The 20,913-nt window shown below is 46.6% G+C and overlaps 2 protein-coding genes across 5 annotated transcripts in view; one reads left to right on the top strand and one right to left on the bottom strand.

Annotated features, from left to right (window-relative positions):
- Positions 1-20,913, top strand: part of MUTYH (mutY DNA glycosylase) — a 172,469-nt gene that overhangs the window by 106,197 nt on the left and 45,359 nt on the right. For all 4 annotated transcript variants that reach the window (XM_085602829.1, XM_085602830.1, XM_085602828.1 and 1 more), the window contains 2 exons: positions 7,104-7,201; positions 9,282-9,426. In XM_085602829.1, coding sequence (XP_085458955.1) covers positions 7,104-7,201; positions 9,282-9,426 — 243 coding nt within the window. The remainder of the gene's footprint in view (positions 1-7,103; positions 7,202-9,281; positions 9,427-20,913) is intronic.
- Positions 1-20,913, bottom strand: part of TOE1 (target of EGR1, exonuclease) — a 214,207-nt gene that overhangs the window by 184,963 nt on the left and 8,331 nt on the right. The gene's annotated exons all lie outside the window — the stretch shown is intronic.

Raw genomic sequence — 20,913 nt, 5'->3', positions numbered from 1 at the left:
GCTCGTATGGCTTAATAACCAAGTATGTAATACATAAAGCCCAAAGGCAATAACAACAAAGGGTTAGAGGGACGTCAGAAAGGAAAAATCACCACACACATTAGAACCTTGGTAAAAAACATAGTTCTTAATGTTTACAATGAAAAAGTCTTAACTAAAAACAATTTCACGATATACATTCCAAATACAATGACAGTTTCTTTAGACAATTCTAAGAAGTGTCCCAATGAAAAAAACAGTGAAAACCTAAACAACAAAATATAAACAACACAGTGCAACATGAAAAGGTTTCAATTATTCATTATAAGGGCGACCAAAAAGTAAATTAATGAGATGCAATTCAACAACACTTATTAATCATAAATGTTGAATAGTGGTTCGCCTCATAAATCTCGTCAACGACGTTTCGACCCTATTTGCAATAGAGGGTCTCTTCAGGACAATTTAGTGTAGGGACACCTAGGAATTAAATGAAAATACCGTCAAAATGCGATATTATTTAGAGGAGAAGATGTTATATCAAATAGGTATGGTTGGGCCTTTCTACCTGAATGATAACGATAATAACCGACATGTCAAAAGAGTGTCACCGTGCTAAGAGTGAAACAAAATAACTCACAAAGTACCCGGCCGGGTGCTGTAGATGTAAAAAATAGACGGATTAATGTTCGCAGAACAACGGATATTACATTGCACACGTGTACTGGTGCATAACGTTGTCACTTACCCATGTGAGGGTTAAAGCAGGAGGAAACAATTCCACAATCGGTATTTCTCTCTCATATGCCCAATTGATGTGTTTAAGCGCAAACGAAGAGGTGTAGTAACGGTGGGGCTGAAAAATATAGCCGTAATGTTTTCACCGCGAATTCAATGTCGCTGGTGTCGGGAGTTACTAAAAACAGAGTAGAAGAAAAATAGAAATATAGAAACCTTAAAATAAGGTTTATCTATTCACCACCTCATTCAATACGTAAGTGTAGAGACATTTCTCTTACCTCTAACGAAAACGTTCTTTCGTATGGCGCTACTACGGGCAAACAGCAAACAGTCCGCTTGGTACAATCACCCAGAGTGGTGAACTCTGATCGACCTTTAAACGTGGTTGGTTGTGTGCAAACCAATCATATACTTACTTTCACGCGGAGGCGGTTGCTAGGTAACTCGTTACACACACAGTGTTGTTCCAACAACCAATAGCCAATAATTATATATAACAAAGAGTTTCGCAAAGATGATGTATTGCAATGCTTATACTGTTATTTTCACAAGCTGAAAGTCCACTATTATAGAGTGAAAAATTATGATGCTGGCATGCATGAACCTATGGAAACCACTCACGGCACTTCTAACACGTTGCAGCGGTTGTTAAGCAACTGCGCGCGGCTCATTTGGAAGCCACCTCAATGATATGTCAGTCAATAGTGTACAATAAAGTTGTACGATGGAATTGACGTGATTTAGACTTTCTGTGTAGTAGCGATATTATAATAGCAGGCATATTGTAATACGTAGCCTAATACTGCAACAGAGATAAACTCTTGATTCCGTGTAGTATATTCACATTGAGTGATAAATGAGAGAATGCATGAACCTATGGAAACCAATCACGGCACTTCTAACACATTACAAAGGAGCTACGTGAATAAGCGCATCTCATTTCTCAGCTACCACGGTAATATGTCAGTCGAAGGTGTACAATAAAGTTGTACGGTGGAATTAACGTAATTGAAACTTTCTTTGCAACAGCGATATTCTGATAGCATACATGTTGCAATGCGAAGCCTAATACTACAGCAAAGATAAGCTCTTGATTCCGGCGAGGTGCAATTACATCGAGTATTAAATACCGTGGTAGCTGAGAAATGAGATGCGCTTATTCACGTAGCTCCTTTGTAATGTGTTAGAAGTGCCGTGATTAATGAAGAGTTTATCTCTGTTGCAGTATTAGGCTACGCATTACAATATGCCTGCTATTATAATATTGCTACTACACAGAAAGTCTAAATCGCGTCAATTCCATCGTACAACTTTATTGTACACTATTGACTGACATATCATTGAGGTGGCTTCCAAATGAGCCGCGCGCAGTTGCTTAACAACCGCTGCAACGTGTTAGAAGTGCCGTGAGTGGTTTCCATAGGTTCATGCATGCCAGCATCATAATTTTTCACTCTATAATAGTGGACTTTCAGCTTGTGAAAATAACAGTATAAGCATTGCAATACATCATCTTTGCGAAACTCTTTGTTATATATAATTATTGGCTATTGGTTGTTGGAACAACACTGTGTGTGTAACGAGTTACCTAGCAACCGCCTCCGCGTGAAAGGAAGTATATGATTGGTTTGCACACAACCAACCACGTTTAAAGGTCGATCAGAGTTCACCACTCTGGGTGATTGTACCAAGCGGACTGTTTGCTGTTTGCCCGTAGTAGCGCCATACGAAAGATCGTTTTCGTTAGAGGTAAGAGAAATGTCTCTAAACTTACGTATTGAATGAGGTGGTGAATAGATAAACCTTATTTTAAGGTTTCTATATTTCTATTTTTCTTCTACTCTGTTTTTAGTAACTCCCGACACCAGCGACATTGAATTCGCGGTGAAAACATTACGGCTATATTTTTCAGCCCCACCGTTACTACACCTCTTCGTTTGCGCTTAAACACATCAATTGGGCATATGAGAGAGAAATACCGATTGTGGAATTGTTTCCTGCTGCTTTAACCCTCACATCGGTAAGTGACAACGTTATGCACCAGTACACGTGTGCAATGTGCAAATATCCGTTGTTCTGCGAACATTAATCCGTCTATTTTTTACATCTACAGCACCCGGCCGGGTACTTTGTGAGTTATTTTGTTTCACTCTTAGCACGGTGACACTCTTTTGACGTGTTGGTTATTATCGTTATCATTCAGGTAGAAAGGCCCAACCATACCTATTTGATATAACATCTTCTCCTCTAAATAATATCGCATTTTGACGGTATTTTCATTTAATTCCTAGGTGTCCCTACACTAAATTGTCCTGAAGAGACCCTCTATTGCAAATAGGGTCGAAACGTCGTTGACGAGATTTATGAGGCGAACCACTATTCAACATTTATGATTAATAAGTGTTGTTGAATTGCATCTCATTAATTTACTTTTTGGTCGCCCTTATAATGAATAATTGAAACCTTTTCATGTCGCACTGTGTTGTTTATATTTTGTTGTTTAGGTTTTCACTGTTTTTTTCATTGGGACACTTCTTAGAATTGTCTAAAGAAACTGTCATTGTATTTGGAATGTATATCGTGAAATTGTTTTTAGTTAAGACTTTTTCATTGTAAACATAAAGAACTATGTTTTTTACCAAGGTTCTAATGTGTGTGGTGATTTTTCCTTTCTGACGTCCCTCTAACCCTTTGTTGTTATTGCCATTGGGCTTTATGTATTACATACTTGGTTATTAAGCCATACGAGCCATTGGTTTTTGTCCAATACACAATTGAGAATGTCTGTGTTCCATTGCAGTGGGGATCAATTCAAGTTTGAGTAATTATTTGAGTAGATGGTTAAGGTTGTGTGCATATGGTTCTCCTTCTGTGGTGACACAACTAGAGCAAAATAAGGGGATGGAATGCTATGTGGGGCGATTTCAGCATTAATGAAGCACCGGCTCACATGTCTGCATCCATCAATATGTATTGCCTTACAATGTGGTTCAATAATTATACCATTCATTTTATGAACAAATTATTCTCTATCATCCTTCACAGACGCCACACATAACAAATTTGTTGACTACTTGTTTACTCCATGTGTGAACCTTTGCACCTCTAGGAGCATTATTGAAGTAAACTGTGACCACCTGGCCCAAAAAAAGATGTCAGTGAAAGATTCATGCCCTTACCTATTCAAACGCAGTCTTTGATGGCCCCGGAGATGTGGCAGAGAATTCAGTAACTTATTTTTTTTATTGATCAGTAAGATCTCTCTTTTCCCATGTAATTACACGTCCTGCGCTGGTGCCCCAGTGTCCTTATAGGTTCTTGTAGTCCACAGGATAGCAGCTAAATTAGATGAATTAAAACATTCTATTGTATTTCGTTATTTGCTTTTATGTTGTCAGCCCTTAGTTCCATATTATATACTCTGGATTCAGTAATGAAGGGAACTCCACCATTTCCTTGCTGGTGCCCCATACTTCTTTTCAGTAAATCTGAATCTTTCAACATGACGCATGTTTTCTTTAATCTGCACCAAGTAATCGATTTGCATTTTTTTTCTACAGAGTATTTTGCATTTATCCTCCTCAAACATTCTGGCCCTTCCAGTTTTCTATGCATTTGGGTATCGTGCCTATTTTTATTGTTTTTTTCCATAGGCCACCAGAGACTACATTTGTGTGAGCCAGCAGAACTAATGGGCAGTTTTCGAAACCTGGTGGCATTCGACCAATGCTGGTGCATTTGCCACTGGGAGAATGCAGGGTGCTAGCTTGTACTTGAATGCTCTTGCCTAAAGGCGTGTGTGCGTGAGCGTCCTGCTGACTTTGTGTGTGGTAGAGAGTGTCCAGGCGTGCGATGAAAAGACCTGGCTTAGAGTGATCATTATTACAATAGATTGACAAGTATCAGATAAGAATGCTTGCTGTGGGACAAAAATGAAGCAGCAGGACCTGTATAGTGGAGTGTGTCTGCCTCAGGATGATAATTCAAGACAGGGGACGGGTATACCTGGCGTATGGACACAATGACTAACTCACAATGGATACTTGAATTAGAATGGCAAAGACAGCTTAGCATTGGGTCACTACCTGAACATATGATGCCAATACCTGGTCACTTGATGGCAATACCTGGCCACTTGATACCAATATCTGGTCACTTGATGGCAATACCTGGCCTCTTGATGGCAATACCTGGCCTCTTGATGGCAATACCTGGCCTCTTGATGGCAATACCTGGCCTCTTGATGGCAATACCTGGCCTCTTGATGGCAATACCTGGCCTCTTGATGGCAATACCTGGCCTCTTGATGGCAATACCTGGCCTCTTGATGCCAATACCTGGCCACTTGATACTAATACCTGGTCACTTGATGGCAATACCTGGCCTCTTGATGGCAATACCTGGCCTCTTGATGGCAATACCTGGCCTCTTGATGGCAATACCTGGCCTCTTGATGGCAATTCCTGGTCACTTGATGGCAATGCCTGGTCACTTGATGGCAATGCCTGGTCGCTTGATGGCAATACCTGGCCGCTTGATGCCAATGCCTGGTTGCTTGATGCCAATGCCTGGTCGCTTGATGCCAATGCCTGGTCACTTGATGCCAATGCCTGGTCACTTGATGCCAATGCCTGGTCACTTGATGGCAATACCAGGCTACTTGATGGTAATAGCTTGCTTAGGATGATATGGCATTGTTCATATTGTTAAAATTGGTTTCATTGTTGTTTGCGCTTAAATAAATAAATTACATCAGGATATTAAGTTACTATTGTTTTCAATACACGTCAAAGACCTCCGTATACATCCATAGCTTACATTCAGATTTAGATAAAATATAGTGAAACCATGGCCTTGTACATAGCTGCCAAGTTTCCCAGGTCCATGTGTGATGCGTTGCTCCAATCCAGCTTTTTATTTAGACTTGTCCTGTTTATTTGTATATCGGTTACAAATCCAATATTGTGTCAGTCTCTCTTTGACCAAAGTTCTATCAATGTGCTGGGCCATGCTGGGTTCCTTTTGCAGTGTATTGCTGTGAATAGTTCAGGTCATAAAGTGAGCCATTTCTTAATTGCACTATAGTTCCATAATCGTAGCCGTGTGCTTGTGATTGCACTTTTATGCCGAACAAGGAGCCATTCTCTCTTGGTGATGCATTACATTTCCCACATTGTCATCCATGTTACCTGTCAGTGCACCCATTGTTTATCTGAAGCCTTCTAAGCTCCTTCATGGATTGTCCTCATTTGTAAAACTCAGTGTGCAAAGTAATGCCAAACTGCCTTTTCTTTTGGGGAAACATTTTGCACTCTTAAAAATATATTTATACCATTGCTTCTATTTTACCAAAACACAACACGTTTATTTTTACATTTTACGGTCTTTATTTATATCTTCTAAAAGTCCAACAATTGATTAACATACCTCACTTAATTATTTTCTTAAGATGATTATTAAGTATTTGATTTCTTTGTCTGCGGATTTAAATGTCCTCTCTTTTCCAATTCATGCAGTTGCAGTTATTCTGGAAAAAGTCTGGCCATTTCTAATTTGCATCAAACCCGAGGCAGCCACATATCTTTCAAATGTCTATTTTAATTCCATGTTTGAGGTCGGTCATTGGTTGTTATAACGGGACAACGATGAAATCTGCAAAGATTGATAGTTTATGCTCCTGGTCCCCAAAAGGTAATTCCCTTGATCGCCTCATTATTAGAAATTTCCATCTCCGATGGTTCAGCACTCAATCCTTGAAGACATTTGGAAACTCTTGCTTTCTTTGTGCGATTGTATTTTTTAAGTTCTGCCTTTTTAGGCGTATTACTTCTGTGGGTGCATTGTAATTGGTAGTTACCATCCCGTCTAAATTATCTATGGGACCCATTAAAGCAGCGCTTGTTTCCCAAAAGACCAGCTGACAGGCAGATGCTTTTTCTGCATCAAGGTTTTTACTCACCTTTGGTTTCTTGCATGTGCCTAAGTTTTCAATGAGATGAGCTACTCTTGTGTAGTCATAGGTCGTCCTTCCTTCCCGAAACCCAATTATTTGGGTCTACCCAGAATGTACTTTCAATCTGCGTGGCAGGAAGTCTAGTAAATAGTTTTGCATCCAGATTAACTAGGCCAATAGTCAACTGCGACCGCCAGTGTGTCTGCCCTTTACATGGTTTCAGAATTACTAGTTGATAAGCTTCAGCCGTAGCCTTTGTTTTATCCCACCTCTGTTCAGAAATGAGGTTTTATATCAGTGGAGGTGAAAAACACTATAAAACTACTGGCTAGGCCTCCTGCGAACTTTTATACCTCTAAGGCTTAAATAACATATTTTCTCTTTATGGACATTCATTTAAAGTGCTTATGTTTCCTTCCTATCATGTTAGGTGACCGGGGTCGTGGATGGGAATGTGGTCCGTGTCCTGTGCCGAGCCCGTGCCATTGGTGCTGACTCTGGGAGCCCTGCAGTCACAGATGGACTCTGGTAAGATGTTATGTTCACTTCAAGGAAGAGTTAGTAGCCAAATTCCAGTTTATTAGCAAGCAACCTCCCAGAGCAGCGGGTCAAATACTTCTCACCACCCAGCTCCCTCAAGGCTCAAAGAGTAGCATTCCAACCTCTGTCATTCAATGCATCCTCCATGGAATGGCTGTACGAAACATTACTCGCAATTGACGGTTTGCTTGGGACTGTTATTGCTTCTGCTTCTCCAGTGGGACTTCTATACACGACCTTTCCTCCTGGGATACAGGATTTATGGTGTCTCCCCAGATGCAACAGGCTGGACAGCCTTGCTGGCCCCAACATCTTTGTGTGAAGTTCAGCAAAGATGGTAGAACTACACCACACGCTCATTGTTCGTGCACGAGGAGATTGGGGTTAAAGAAGGTGGGAGGACTGTAGATGGAGTTGTCTCGGTAGTCAAAATACCTGGTTGTTCATGTTACGTTTAAAACAAAGCTCATGTCCCATGGTCTCAGCTGCTAAGTTAAATATTACCATCCAGAGCCAGGGTAACTGGTGAGTTCTGAACTAGCTTGAAGATGTAATTAATGGTGACCTTTCAGTATCCAGGCCAAAAAACATGACTGTCCATACTGGCCTCAAGTCCCGCCTCCTTTCCCTTAGAAATGAAAGAAGTAGCTTGGTGGAGTTTTTGTAAGCCTTGCTCATCAGCACTTTTATTTCAGCCCCCTTGTAATACAGACAGAAACTCACCACTTGCAGAGAACTAAATGCACCTACTGAGACAGCCCGACCGAGGAGGCCCTGAGCATAAAATCTAATTGTTTGTGAAATATGCATGCAGTTCATATTTTCAAGTCCACGCACTATTGAAAGGATAAACATAAAAATGTCTTGCTTTTTATATTTTGGCATAACTAATGCACCAAATACAATCTTTTTCAGGGGTATATCTTAAGAATTAACATCCATGTCAGTGGGTTGCTGGATCCTTTCCGTCAGTGTGATTGTGGCACATTGATAGCGTTAATGCAAATAGATCTTTGACTTCCTTAAGCTAAAACCGAGATGTGTCTGATGTTCCAATTCTAGTCTTTCTCTTTAGTTTGTACATGGACTACTTGGAATATGGCCCACAGATAACCAATATTACATGCCACATTTTTAAGGCACTGGGAGATTAAGTGATTTCACCAGAATGATGCAAAGTTGAGCAATGCTCCATAACAGGATTTAAACCAGAGTCCCCATGTTCCAAGGTAGCCAGCTCTAGCTGATAGGCCACATCTCCTCCTAATGTAGCTTGAAAGGAATATGTTGCCAACACATCATATGTTTGATCACAGCTTCTTTGCCTGCAGCACATCTGGATGAAGATTGCATCCTCAAGAATGTCCTCCCACTCCTTACCTGCCCGTTGTCAGGCTGCTTGGCTACTCTTCGCAAGTGCATCCTTAAGACATTTATAAATCTCCCAGATTGGCTTTTTATCACCTTCCTTCATCCAAAGCCATTTCTTGAATTTGGTCAGCAATCGGCTAGCACATGATGGCACTGAATGATGTAATACTCAGTGCTGCACCTGATAATAGTGAAATATGTGTTTCCCTTAAGCCAAACTTTCTTATGATTTTTCCAAAGTATTTATGGCTGCCTCCTCAAACGTGTCACCTTCTGTAAAACAGCTTCCAGTCTTCCTTGGACTGTAATAATTTGCACCCAGTGCTGCTGTTAAGGGTGTGGGATAACCCATTTGTGAGAATAACCACACCCAAGCCACCAGTGTAGCCTTGGTGATAACTGAAGAGTGTTATCATTAAAAGTGATGCTTTCCGAACGTGGGTCCCAGTCATAACTTGGTCTATGAAGCACCATTGTTGTTCTGATTTTGGTCTTTTCCACTCGGGCATGTTGTGGATTTAGGCAACTTGACAGTACTTCGCAATATTCCCCCTTTTCTTATCAGCAACCTCACCCGATGCCCAGCGATCCTTGGCTTTTTCCATACACAAGTGAAATTGTTGACCACTGTATGTACCAAGTCAGTCAGCATTCTTTTGTTTTATATGCCCCTAACTAGACTTCTTCTATTCCCTAGGCACCTTGCCAACTCTCTAGTGGATCCCTCCAGACCCGGGGACTTCAATCAAGCTCTTATGGAGCTGGGTGCAATGGTGTGCACCCCAAAAGCCGCTCTTTGTCGCGAGTGCCCAATAAAGAGCCTCTGCCGGGCTTATGGACGGGTACAGTATGAACTTCCTTTGGGGCGTAGGTAGCAATCAATAGATTGTCACCATTGTACACGCACTGTTAATAAATATATATTAAGTTTAATCGGAACACCAAACCTAAGAGGATAGGTTTCATGTTTAAATCCTATGTAGTGTAGGTCTTTCTTTTACTTCATTCAGTGCCTCCAAGTAGATGGTCTTCCCTACATTCGATACACTTTTGCTGGAAAAAAAATTCTCTTGTTTCTAGAATGCGTGATGCAGGTATCTCGATCAGTGAAATCGGGTTAGGCCCAAAAGTTAATGTGTGAGGTCTCATTAAAGTCTATGGACTACTGAAAACTCTCACCCAATAAGCAAAACTAGATATGTCTGTCATTTCACATTTATCTCTTTATTTTTATTTAAGATTTTTATGTAGCTCACCTGTACTTGGAGGCATTTATGCAGTTTACATATAAATTGATGGTATTCAAAGTAATATAGAGAGAGCAAGAGTAAACAATTATGAAAAAACCTCACAATAGATATCCACTAGTAAGAAGTAAAAAAGAGATGAGTGCTCACCAAATAACTGGCATTAGATTGTCTCAAGAAATATTAGTACATATGCTCTGCTGGAGGGAAGCAAGCAAGCAAGCATGCCTAAAGTCAAGCGGGGTACTTTAGGTCTGTCTTACCACAAAAAGATTTTTTTTGTCTGGCTTAACACAAAACAATTTTTTTGATATGCAACCATATTTAAGTTCGTAAGAGCCAGGTGATCTTAAGATGCTTCCTGGAGGCATGGCGGGTTCAGAAATTGAGTGAAAGTGAGTTCCAAGACTTGGGCAGCAAATGTTATGAATCTACAGTGCCTTATGAGATTTTTAGCTATGGGAGGTCTTTACCTGGAAACAGACCTGAAAAGTAGGGAGCATTGTTTTGATGTATTGCTTTGTAAGTAAAACAACAACGCTTTAAAGTGATCCCTGCATTTAAAGTTAGCCAATAGTGCTTGCAGAGGGCGTGTTCAATTGTGTTCTAGAAATAATCAATCTGGCTTCTGAGTGCAGGGCTGCTTTGCTAAGTTATTGTGAACCACCTGTTATTACTGCATTTTCGAAATCAATAATGCAAAGAAGGTTAATTTTAGATGGCCTGCAGAAATGTGTTTATTTTACTAAATGTAGCCACATTGTTGATTCGAGATATGTGTTTCAGTGTTTGTGTGCAGATTTAGATTCCGTATATAGGTTTCCCGATTTATGCCCTTATATAGGTACAATTCACATTGCCCTTATTTGGACATAGAAATTCGGCCCTTATTTAGACATTGTCCGTACAAACCAAATACAGGCATGGCCACCTACATCCTTCCATCCACGTCACAACGAATTCTTGGAAAACCAGACCCTTACGCCTTTAGGAATTTCCCTCCGCTTGAATATATCTCCAAGAACTGACGTTGCTCTGCCCGACTTTTACGTCAATACTGGCATTCCTAGACACCTTCAAAGTATAAATATACCAGCACTTGCCCTGGCAAATTGCGGTTCCCGGAGGATTCGATCCAACCCAGACTACGCGGTTTGCCACGGCAAGTTTGGAAGGAGATCGAGTTCCAGCCTGATGCACTGACCTGACGCTGTCATCCTCCTCGCAGAGAATCCAGCTCCAGTGCTCTCTGACTTCCCTTGCGGGGGGTTAGACTATCGAGTCCAGAAAAGAGATTCCAACCTCTCTCATTCTCAGGTATGGAGCTGACTAGAACTTGGAGAAACCTTTGGCAACTCTTGGCTAAACTAAAATATAGCTAGCTATACTTTAGAAACAGCACCTACTTCAAACCTCGTACTGCACTTAAATTAGGTACACTGGGGTAGAACAATTTAGAAACATCAGATGAGTATCACATTTTAGCATTATGTTATTTATGTATGTATTTTGATTAATATATGTCATAGCTACAAACCATGCTATTGCAGTATTATTTTATCTTACTGCTAACCTCGTACATATTGTACTTCGCAGTCTGTCTTACGATTGTAGCAATTCATATCTCTTGCATGAGAAATAAGACTGTTCAATAAACCCTTTTATTGAAACGCCCGCCTCTCTATTTCTGTACCACTCTGTAGAAACGAAGCATGCACGATTGACTGAGTGAAACTGTTATCTATTGTTTCCATGATTCTGAGACTCTTCCGATTCTAAAGGGAAACAAAGTTGTCCTGTTTATGCGGTTGTCAGAGACTAATCCCTTCTTGTATATTCAAGAAGTTTATAGTGACCTCTGAGTTAGCTGGCACACACAAGTAATTAAGTTTAATATACTCGATAGAGACATACTGACCTTAGTCCTATTTCAAATCTATAGTGTATGTTATTCCAATGTGCAGAGCCTTTCAGGGGTATAGGAACTACACTACATCAGAGTGGATGAGAGTGAGGCAGAGAAGCCACCTCGTTTTAGAGGATCAAATATTTGCAGGTCAAACGTGGACATGAGCAAGAGGAAAAACCCTATTTTCAATGGTCGTGATGCAGGAGAATTGTCAGAAATCCAGTTTTGAAGGGTAATTGAGTAGGTGCTGTGATGAAATCAGTAGCTTGTTCTGACATTTATTTTCATGTCACCAGCATATTGATGGAATGGCATACCTCCACTTCCAAGGATCAGACTTGATTCTTTGCTTTGCCTTCTTTACCTATACCAGGACGTCCCACCCCAAATCATTAAACTCCTCTTTTTTTTTTCACAACATAATTTTATTGTTGACAGAAGAGACAAAGAGAATGCCTCACAGGGCAACCACAATACGCATAGAAGGTGACATATATAGATATCAACATTTTCAACAATAGCATTATATCGGTCATAGAAAGAATAAATAGCGAGGAAAAAGTTAACAAAAAGACAAACAACTGTGACACATTACATCTGTTTGAAGAGTAGAAACTTCTCATATATAGGGAGAGTTTTAGCCACATCCAGCATGTGCACTATGCATATTCCAGTCCAATACATTCATATCAATGATTCTTCAGTAGCAGATAGGGGGGAAGGAGGCTCCAGATATAGTTCCCTATAATCTGCCCACCTTTTCCAAATTTTGAAGTGTTACTGAGGGCACCCCCTCTCTTCGAAGACCGGGATTTCCAGGCCCATACAAAAGTCCAAACCCCTCTTCCATACCCCAATCCGCGGTGGGGATTCATCCTTCTAGGCCCGGGCAATGTCTCTTATTAAACTCCTCTCTACCCTCGGACTCGGACGCCTATCCTACCGATTCCACTGGCCTCAATGCAGGCATCTGTGCCTCTTGTTTTAAATTAGCAGTAATAACCTCATTAATAAAAAATTTAAACTTTAAACTGACCCTTCTACTTCATCTACCAACTTATACCCCCTCCCACTCTCTTCCACGCCCTAGAATAACTGGTAATGAATAAGATCAGCAAGTACTGCATAACCAACCAGCTCTGTACTTCTGTTTCGATCGGGGTTCTGCATAAAGCACTCCTGTGTGGACACCTTACATGAGTCCCAAATTGTAGTTCCCCAACGCTCATCGACCTCTGCTTCATTCCCTCTCCTCTCAACTCCTGCCATCTTCTGCTCCCCATCCCTTCTGCCATTTAAATACCAAAGTTCGTTGACTCACAACGTGCTATTGTTCTGCCTCGAGGATAGTGTTATGTGGAAGACACCTTTATCTATAAGTCTCCTTCCTTATCCACTCTACTTGACCTTTCCTTTCCTCATTTCCTGACCCTCAGTTCCATTAATCCGGACTCCTATCAGTGTTTTGAGCCAACCTTGTGATCAGGGTCGGTCTGCAGCAGAAAATAGGCTTGAGCCCTAAAATAAAAGTGCCCCATATTAATGGAGTAGATACCTAAAAAAAAGTGGCCCATGTTTGAAAATTAGGTCATTTGTGAACTCGTAAAGAAATGCTATGTAAGTGTTCTGCAAGGTATGAAAGCCTGCATGGATTTGAGCTTGCGGCAGACAATGTTTGTTTCAATTCCAGCGCATCAGACCATAAAACTGTCCCTCAAACTGCCAAAAAACACTGGTCTGTGAGACCAACCCTTAGAGCACTGTCTGATTGCCCTATAGGTCAGTCCGATACTGCTTATGATAGTGTAAAACAGACGTTTGGCTGCCTACAGCAATCAGTTGTCCTCCATCCTCATTCCTTTAGACCGATATGTGCCATTAACACGTTGTCCAGGTCACCCTACTACCTAACATGTCCTACTTAGGAATCATGGACTGCTGACCTTGCGGAACGGTTATTCAATATGTCGGGGTCAATCAACCAATCAGTCCGCCTTTGTAAATCGCAACACTGTCACCCTTAGGGGTTTCTGGGTGCTGGGTCACCTTCGAACAGCCAGGCCCTCCCTTTCTTTCTGAAGTCTGCCAGTGAGGGGGCCGTATGTAGCTGGAGGGGAAGGTCATTCCAGGTCTCTGTAGCGATGTGGGAGGAGGAGGAGCCACCGCTGCGATGGATGCGGGCGATGTGTGCGAGGGCAAATGAAGAGGAGCGCAGGTGTCTGGAGGGTTGGTGGAAGTTCAGTTGGTGGTTGATGTATGCAGGGCCTAGTCATAGAGGGCTTTGTAGGCGTGCATGAGGATCTTGAACTGGCATCTCTTCTGGATGGAGAGACAATGGAGGTCTTTCAGGTGGGGGGCGATGTGGGTACGTTTGGGGAGGTCCAGGATGAGTCTGGCTGCAGTTTTCTGTATAGTCTGGATTCTTCTGGGGAGCTGGGTGGAGATGCCAGCGTAGAGGGCGTTACAGTAGTCAAGGCGGCTGGTGACAGTCTTTCTGGTGTTGGTTCGGATCTATCTGAAGATTATGCGGAGTGTGTGGAAGCAGGAAGAGAGGACTGCGTTGAATTGTCATTTCATGATCAGTTGAGTGTCAAGAGTGATGCTGAGGTTGCGTGCATGGACGGTCGGTGTGGGTGTAGGTCCGAGTTCTGCAGGCCACCAGCTGTGGTCCCAAGTGGATGTGTTTTTTCAGAAGATCAGAACTTCAGTCTTGTCGAAGTTGAGTTGAGTTGGAGGCAGTTGTCTCTCATTCATTTGGCTATGTTGCTCATGGCATTGCGAAAGTTAGTTTTGGCATTGGAGGGGTCCTCGGTGTGCAAGAGGATCAGTTGAGTGTCTTTGTAGGAGATTATTTTGAGTTTGTGGGATCTGACTTCTGCGAGGAGGGATCATGTAGATGTTGAACAGGGTGGGGCTGAGGGATGATCCTTGTGGTACCCCGCATATGATGTCTTTGGGTGCGAATGTAAAGGGAGGCAGTCTGATGCTCTGTGTGCGTCCTGTAAGGAAGGAGGCAATCCACTTGAGGGAATATTGCTGTATGCCTATGCTGTAGAGTCTGCTGATGAAGGTGTTGTTGAAGATGGTGTTGAACGCCGCGGAGCCTTATTTCCTTAATCAGTGGTACGTAATACAGAAATCTTAATCAGTGTTACCTAATACTACTCCAAAGAGCCCTTCAAGTGCCTCTCATTACTTTGGCCTATTCCAAAGAAAGCATCCAAGTTTGCTAGGCTTACTCTATTCCACTGTTTCACTTCCCTGTACCCTGCACTCCTATGTACTTTGACAGACACGAAGCTCATGATTTTCCTAGGGCAAAACAGACCCCTCTACAATTGCTGAACTCATTCAAATTTACTTATGGCTTTGCCACATTACAGACATAGTCCTTGCTCTCTTCACTGTCTGCCATACTCTCTCCGCTGAGTAATGTAACATCATCTCACTTCTTCAAGTCCCTTGGTGCTCTGGCCATCCCAAATAATTTTTTGTCCTCCACTGCCCCAAACGTAGTACCACCCTCAACATTAAAAGTAAATCCTGAGAAATCATTGTGTTCTTTTCAAGAGCTTTTTAGCATCATCATACCAGGCATAAGTAACCCTTTACTCCTCCAGCCATGACTCGCCCTAGGCACTCGATGTACAATAGTAATATTAGCTACCATGCATCCGACCATCACTCTCTCTACTATGCCCAGTTATTGTAACTCTTTTTAAAAATGTTCCTACATACAGTGTGTAGATGGTAGTCAGTAACTTATTTTTTGAAACACAGATGTATACATCAACCCATCCTCCTTTTTTGCAAGTGATGCAGTTTAACGATATAGGTACAAGTGAGGGTAAGAATAGAGCATCCCCGTGGGTATATATTGCATGCTAGTTTGCCCAGAGGGCGCTCTGTGATGTGATGGAGAGGAGGCCTAGCATGGCATCCGCTGCAGATATCAGGAAAGGACACTGTAGACTAAGGAGAAAGTATGGGTTTACAGAAAGAATCAGCTATAAGCTAACCTCAGGGGGTTGGCGGGTAGATGAGCTACATTGCCCATGTTTCATTCTGAAAATCCTCACACCTCAGTAAGACCAAACATGGGACACCATGAGTGGAATGGCAGGGGGGGCGTGGCTTAGCACGCGATGGAAGCAGACGTGCCCGGGTAGAGCTCCCGCTTGAGCCCTCCTGCCCCGGGTCGTTTATCCGCCACAACGCTCCTGTGCACTGCTCGATATTGCTGGCGGGCCTGCTACGGAACCTTCTCCACCTCCTGGCCGACTTTGGCGAGAATCGGCGGTGGAGAACCGCGCCGACCCGACAGGTGGGATTGCGGCCGCTCTGCTGGGCGCGCGGCCGCGGCCCGCGACTACGCGAACCCGCGGCCCGCGACTACGCGAACCCGCGGCGTTGCCTGATCCCCTGGGCCTAACTTTGCGGCCTACGGGGGAGTTACTGCGGCGCCGAGCGGCGGCCCGCGACCGCGGCGGGGGTGGCCTGGAGAGGCGGACGCCACAGCTGGGAACGTCTGGGGAACCCCCTTCCCTCCTGCGGAACCAACGGAAGGTGGCGACGAGCTGGGGACACCGCCGAGGACACGCGACCACGCTGCTGGCGACGCCCGGACTCGGGGTGAGTCGTGTGCCTGGGGCCCTGGAGGCAACCGGGCGGACCCGGGGGGGTGCGATACCTGATTGCTGCTGCGCGTCGGAGCCAGCCACGTGGACTGAAAAAGACCTGGACGGGCAGCGGTGGAGGCCCCCGGGCCTATGAGGGCGCGCACGGCCCTTGCTTTTCCCCTCCCCGCACTCTGACCGGGCTGCTGATGCACTGGGACGCCATCTCCTCTCCGAGACTCCTGTAGGCCTTTAACCGCAAGGGGCGGCTTTTGCTCTGGATGACAGTTGCGCTGCAGAACGGCGCGCCGGCACACGTGGCCGCCACCCGTGGACTCTGAGGCCACTATAGGAGCGCTGGACTGGACCTTCTGGTCACGCACGTGACACGATCCCTACGCCTCGGGCTGATGCGGAGGGCGACCGCGACGTGGGAACAGAGGCACGGGAGTGCCACGCAAGTTGGAGGGAGCCGCTGAGCGCCGCACCGGCTGCGACCGGACCCATCGCTGGTCGGGACCCCTGGACACATGGCGAAAGCGCCACGGCCTGGCTGACTGAAGCGGCGAAGCCTGGCGCTGCGCGGCGGTGGGGAAGTGCGACACTCCTCTCCCTTGGAGTGGGGCAGGATCCACGACAGGGGCATTAGCGGCGCGGAGCCGCTTCGCTGCGCGGACACGGACCCCTGCCCCTCGGCGACGGGGGAGACACCTTGCGCACACCGCCGGCTCCATGCCTAGAGGGGCGCGAACTCGCTCCGGACCGGGAGCTGCAGCGGAGAGGGGAAGGCACGAGAAAGCAACACCCACGATGGACGCCGATCACGTAGCGACGAAACTGGATAGCGTTTTGGCGGCCATGGAGAGGATGGAGGAGTCGCTACAGCAGACGCGCACCTCCCTGGAGACCCGAATTGACAGTGTGGCAATCGACTTAACACACCTCCGAGCCGACCATAAAAAGTTGCAAGCGCGCACCACGACGCTGGAAGGCGCTATGGCGGATATCGAACCAGCGACGAAACGGACAGAAACAAAGATGCAAGACCTTCTGAACCGGGTGGAACTGCTAGAGGGACGGGCTGAAGATGCGGAGGGCCGGGCAAGAAGAAACAACATTCGCCTGGTGGGCATCCCGGAGAGATGGGAGGGGGCGAATCCTGTCCGCAAGGTTGAGGACTGGCTGCGAGACCTGCTACCGGACAACACACTTTCCCCGCACTTTGTGGTGGAGAGAGCCCACCGCGTGCCCGCGAGACCGCCCCCCCTGGGCTCTAACCCTAGACCGTTTCTCCTCCGGGTACTCAACTATAGAGACCGCAATGCCATACTGCGAGGAGCCAGAACCTTGGGGGAAATCACCATTGACAACGCAACAGTGATGTTCTTCCCAGACTACACGGCGCGAGTACAGAAGCAGAGGCACTCTTTCCTGGCGATAAAACGAAGATTGCGCGAAGCGGCCCTCCAGTACTCGTTACTCTTCCCGGCCAAACTGCGGGTGGTGGCGCACGACAAAACACACTTCTTTGCGAGTCCCGAGGAAGCGGAGGCCTGGCTTGATGGCGGGATGCCAGACGCGCCGCGGCGGACGATGGGAGCTGCTGCGGCGGAGAGGGCGAGAGGATCAAGACGACGGCACCGCCGCAGGACGCCCACGCCGCCGCCGGCCAGAGGGACGGCGAGCCGCTCCCCGCCGGTGGATCTCGTCCAGCAGGAACAGCGGGATGCCTTGCGCAGGGTGGCGGAAATCAGCAATTCCCCGGCGTCGTCGGCTCGACCGGACGCCAGTCCGACAGTGCACTCAACGGATGACGAGGCGATCTATGGTATCCCGGACACACAGGACTCTGGGGCCCCCCAGAGGTCACACCACAAACAGCGGACCTTTTCGGCTGAGGAGCCCCGGTGGTGAACTGCCACTTGGCATGAGACATCGACCTACCGGAGTTCCTGTTGGACTGCCCCTTGCACGGCTGGACCTGCCTGAGGCCCCCTGCGCCTGTACCGTTGACACTATGAGGGATCCGCCCCCGGAGCTGGACACTGTGAGTACATTTTCTGCTTATGAACACACGGCTCGCACACCCACTTTACAGACATGTAGAGATGCCTCTTGGTGCTGCGTCACCGGCTTGTTACCACTGACGCCATTCGGAGGGGGACATGCCCATGCCCCCCCTCGGGCACTCCTGCCCACACTGGCCTGACGACCGGGCGTACAGCTGCTACGGCCTTGAACAATAGACATTAGACGCCTGCCGGCCAGCAGCGGCATGCACGCATCACCTGGGAAGCATGCAGGGCGCTTCCAAGACTGCACTGGTTTAATTACTGTTAAGAGATAAACCACCCACCCCCTGAGACTGTATAGTTCATAAGCTCACTTGAGTGTTTGGACGGCGACCCGTTGTGAAGCCGACCTTTTGGTATTCTAACATTTTCTAGTTGCCATGTTCAGGCTTTCTATGTACCCTTTCTTCCCTCTCCCCCTACCCTGCTGGAGATCACGACACTGCACACACATCACCCGCTTTAGCTGCACGGTGGGAGCTGGCTGCTGAACCTGGGGGACCCTTGAGGTGGGGGATGCGCCCTTGGGGAATGGGGGAGACGCACACACGCATGGCCGCTATGGCTAGCATACAAATATGCACCTGGAATGTCAGGGGGATGCACACACCGGCTAGGCGTTATCATATCTATTCGTACCTAAAGCGGCACAAAGTCAACATAGCGCTGCTCCAAGAAACCCATCTGAGCGGGACCGAGGTGCGGGCGCTCCATCGTAGATGGCGGGGGCAACTGTATGCTACGGAATACTCCTCATTCGCTCGCGGAACACTGATATGGGTTCGCCCAGGGACCCCGTGGGAGGCCACTGACACTGTGATAGATAGTGAGGGCAGATATACGGCTGCGCAGGGCAGGCTAGATGGCCAATTTATTACACTGATGTCCCTCTACTCCCCAAATGTTGATCAGAGCGGCTTCCTGGCGCGGCTATCAGCGACTATGGCGATTTGGCATGCAACTTCATGGATCATAGGGGGTGACTATAACTGCACCTTAGACATCGCACTGGATCGTTCCTCCCCGCCCCCAGCTAATGCCCCTACCAGGGGAGCCACGAAAGCGCTGTTGGAATGGGCCACGCAATGGGACTTGCAAGATGTCTGGCGGCAGCGCAACCCAGGGACGCGGACATACTCCTATTACTCTGGCGCCCACGATTTGCATGTCCGCCTCGACCGCTTCATGGCATCTACAGACCTACTGCCTCATGTGACGGACACGCAATACATGGGCCGCACGCACTCGGACCACAACCCACACTTCATGTCCATAGCCTGGGCCCGCCCACACCCCCCTGTCCCTACATGGCGCCTACAGCCAGCACTGTTACTAGATGCGACTTTCCGCGCTGCCCTCCTCGAGCGCACTGCGCAATATTTCGAGGACAACACCAACACGGCAACTGACTCAAGGGTGGAGTGGGACGCCTTCAAGGCAGTGATACGAGGCCACTGTCTACACACCCAGGGGCAGATACGACACCAGCTGGAGAGAGACCTGACCAGGCTGGAGTCGGGCTTGCTTGCGCGGGAGGGGGAGGCTGTGGATGGGGACGGGGGCCCACTACATGAAGCCCACATGGAGCATACGCGCCTTTTGGAGCGACTTCGCAATGTCAACTACGCTGCGCACTCGGCGAGAACTCATCATCTCGGTGACAGACCGGGCAAGCTTTTAGCGTGGCTGATCTCGCGGGACGCCCGCTCTGCCCCGGTGACAGCTATACATGGAGAGGGGGGGGAACTAACGTACACCCAAACTGGCATCCATGACACTTTCACTGCCCACTATAACGCATTGTATCGCTCCCGTCTCACAGTCCCTTACTCTGACATCATCGACTATCTCTCCCCCCTGCCGATGCCACAGTTGACTATTGCGCAGCAAGACGAACTCGGCGCCCCGCTGGAGGCAGACGAGCTCAGAGAGGCCATCTTTCAGCTCTCCAATGGGAAAACCCCAGGCCCGGACGGGCTGCCGGCTGAATTTTACAAGGCTGGCTCGGACATCCTAGTCCCGGAGCTACTGCGAATGTATGCAGCGGCAGCAGAGGGAGCTGCTTTGCCCCCAACGTTGAATGAGGCCACATTGGTCTCTATCCTTAAGCCGGGCAAGGACGGCACGCGAGTAGGCTCTTACCGCCCATTGGCTCTGCTAAACACAGACTATAAAATCCTTGCTTCTGCGTTGGCTAGGAGGCTGGCCCCTCATGTACCTGCTCTGGTGCACCGGGACCAAAATGGGTTCGTCCCCACACGCCACACTTCCTACAACATCCGCCGCCTCTTTCGGGTGCAGGAATACGCCACGCAACAGTGGCCAAGAGCGGGATGCCTGATACTGGACTTGGAGAAAGCCTTCGACTCCGTTGAGTGGCCGTACCTGAGGGCGGTTGCAGAGAAATACCGGCTGGGGGGGGGGCTATAACGCCATGATTGACCTGCTTTATAGCAGACCGACTGTCCGAGTCCGCACGGGCCGC

Source organism: Triturus cristatus, chromosome 4_2, assembly GCF_964204655.1.
Source record: "Triturus cristatus chromosome 4_2, aTriCri1.1, whole genome shotgun sequence".
NCBI classification, from domain to species: Eukaryota; Metazoa; Chordata; class Amphibia; order Caudata; family Salamandridae; genus Triturus; species Triturus cristatus.
Note: the sequence above shows the minus strand (reverse complement) of the source record. Positions and strands in the feature narration are given on the sequence as shown.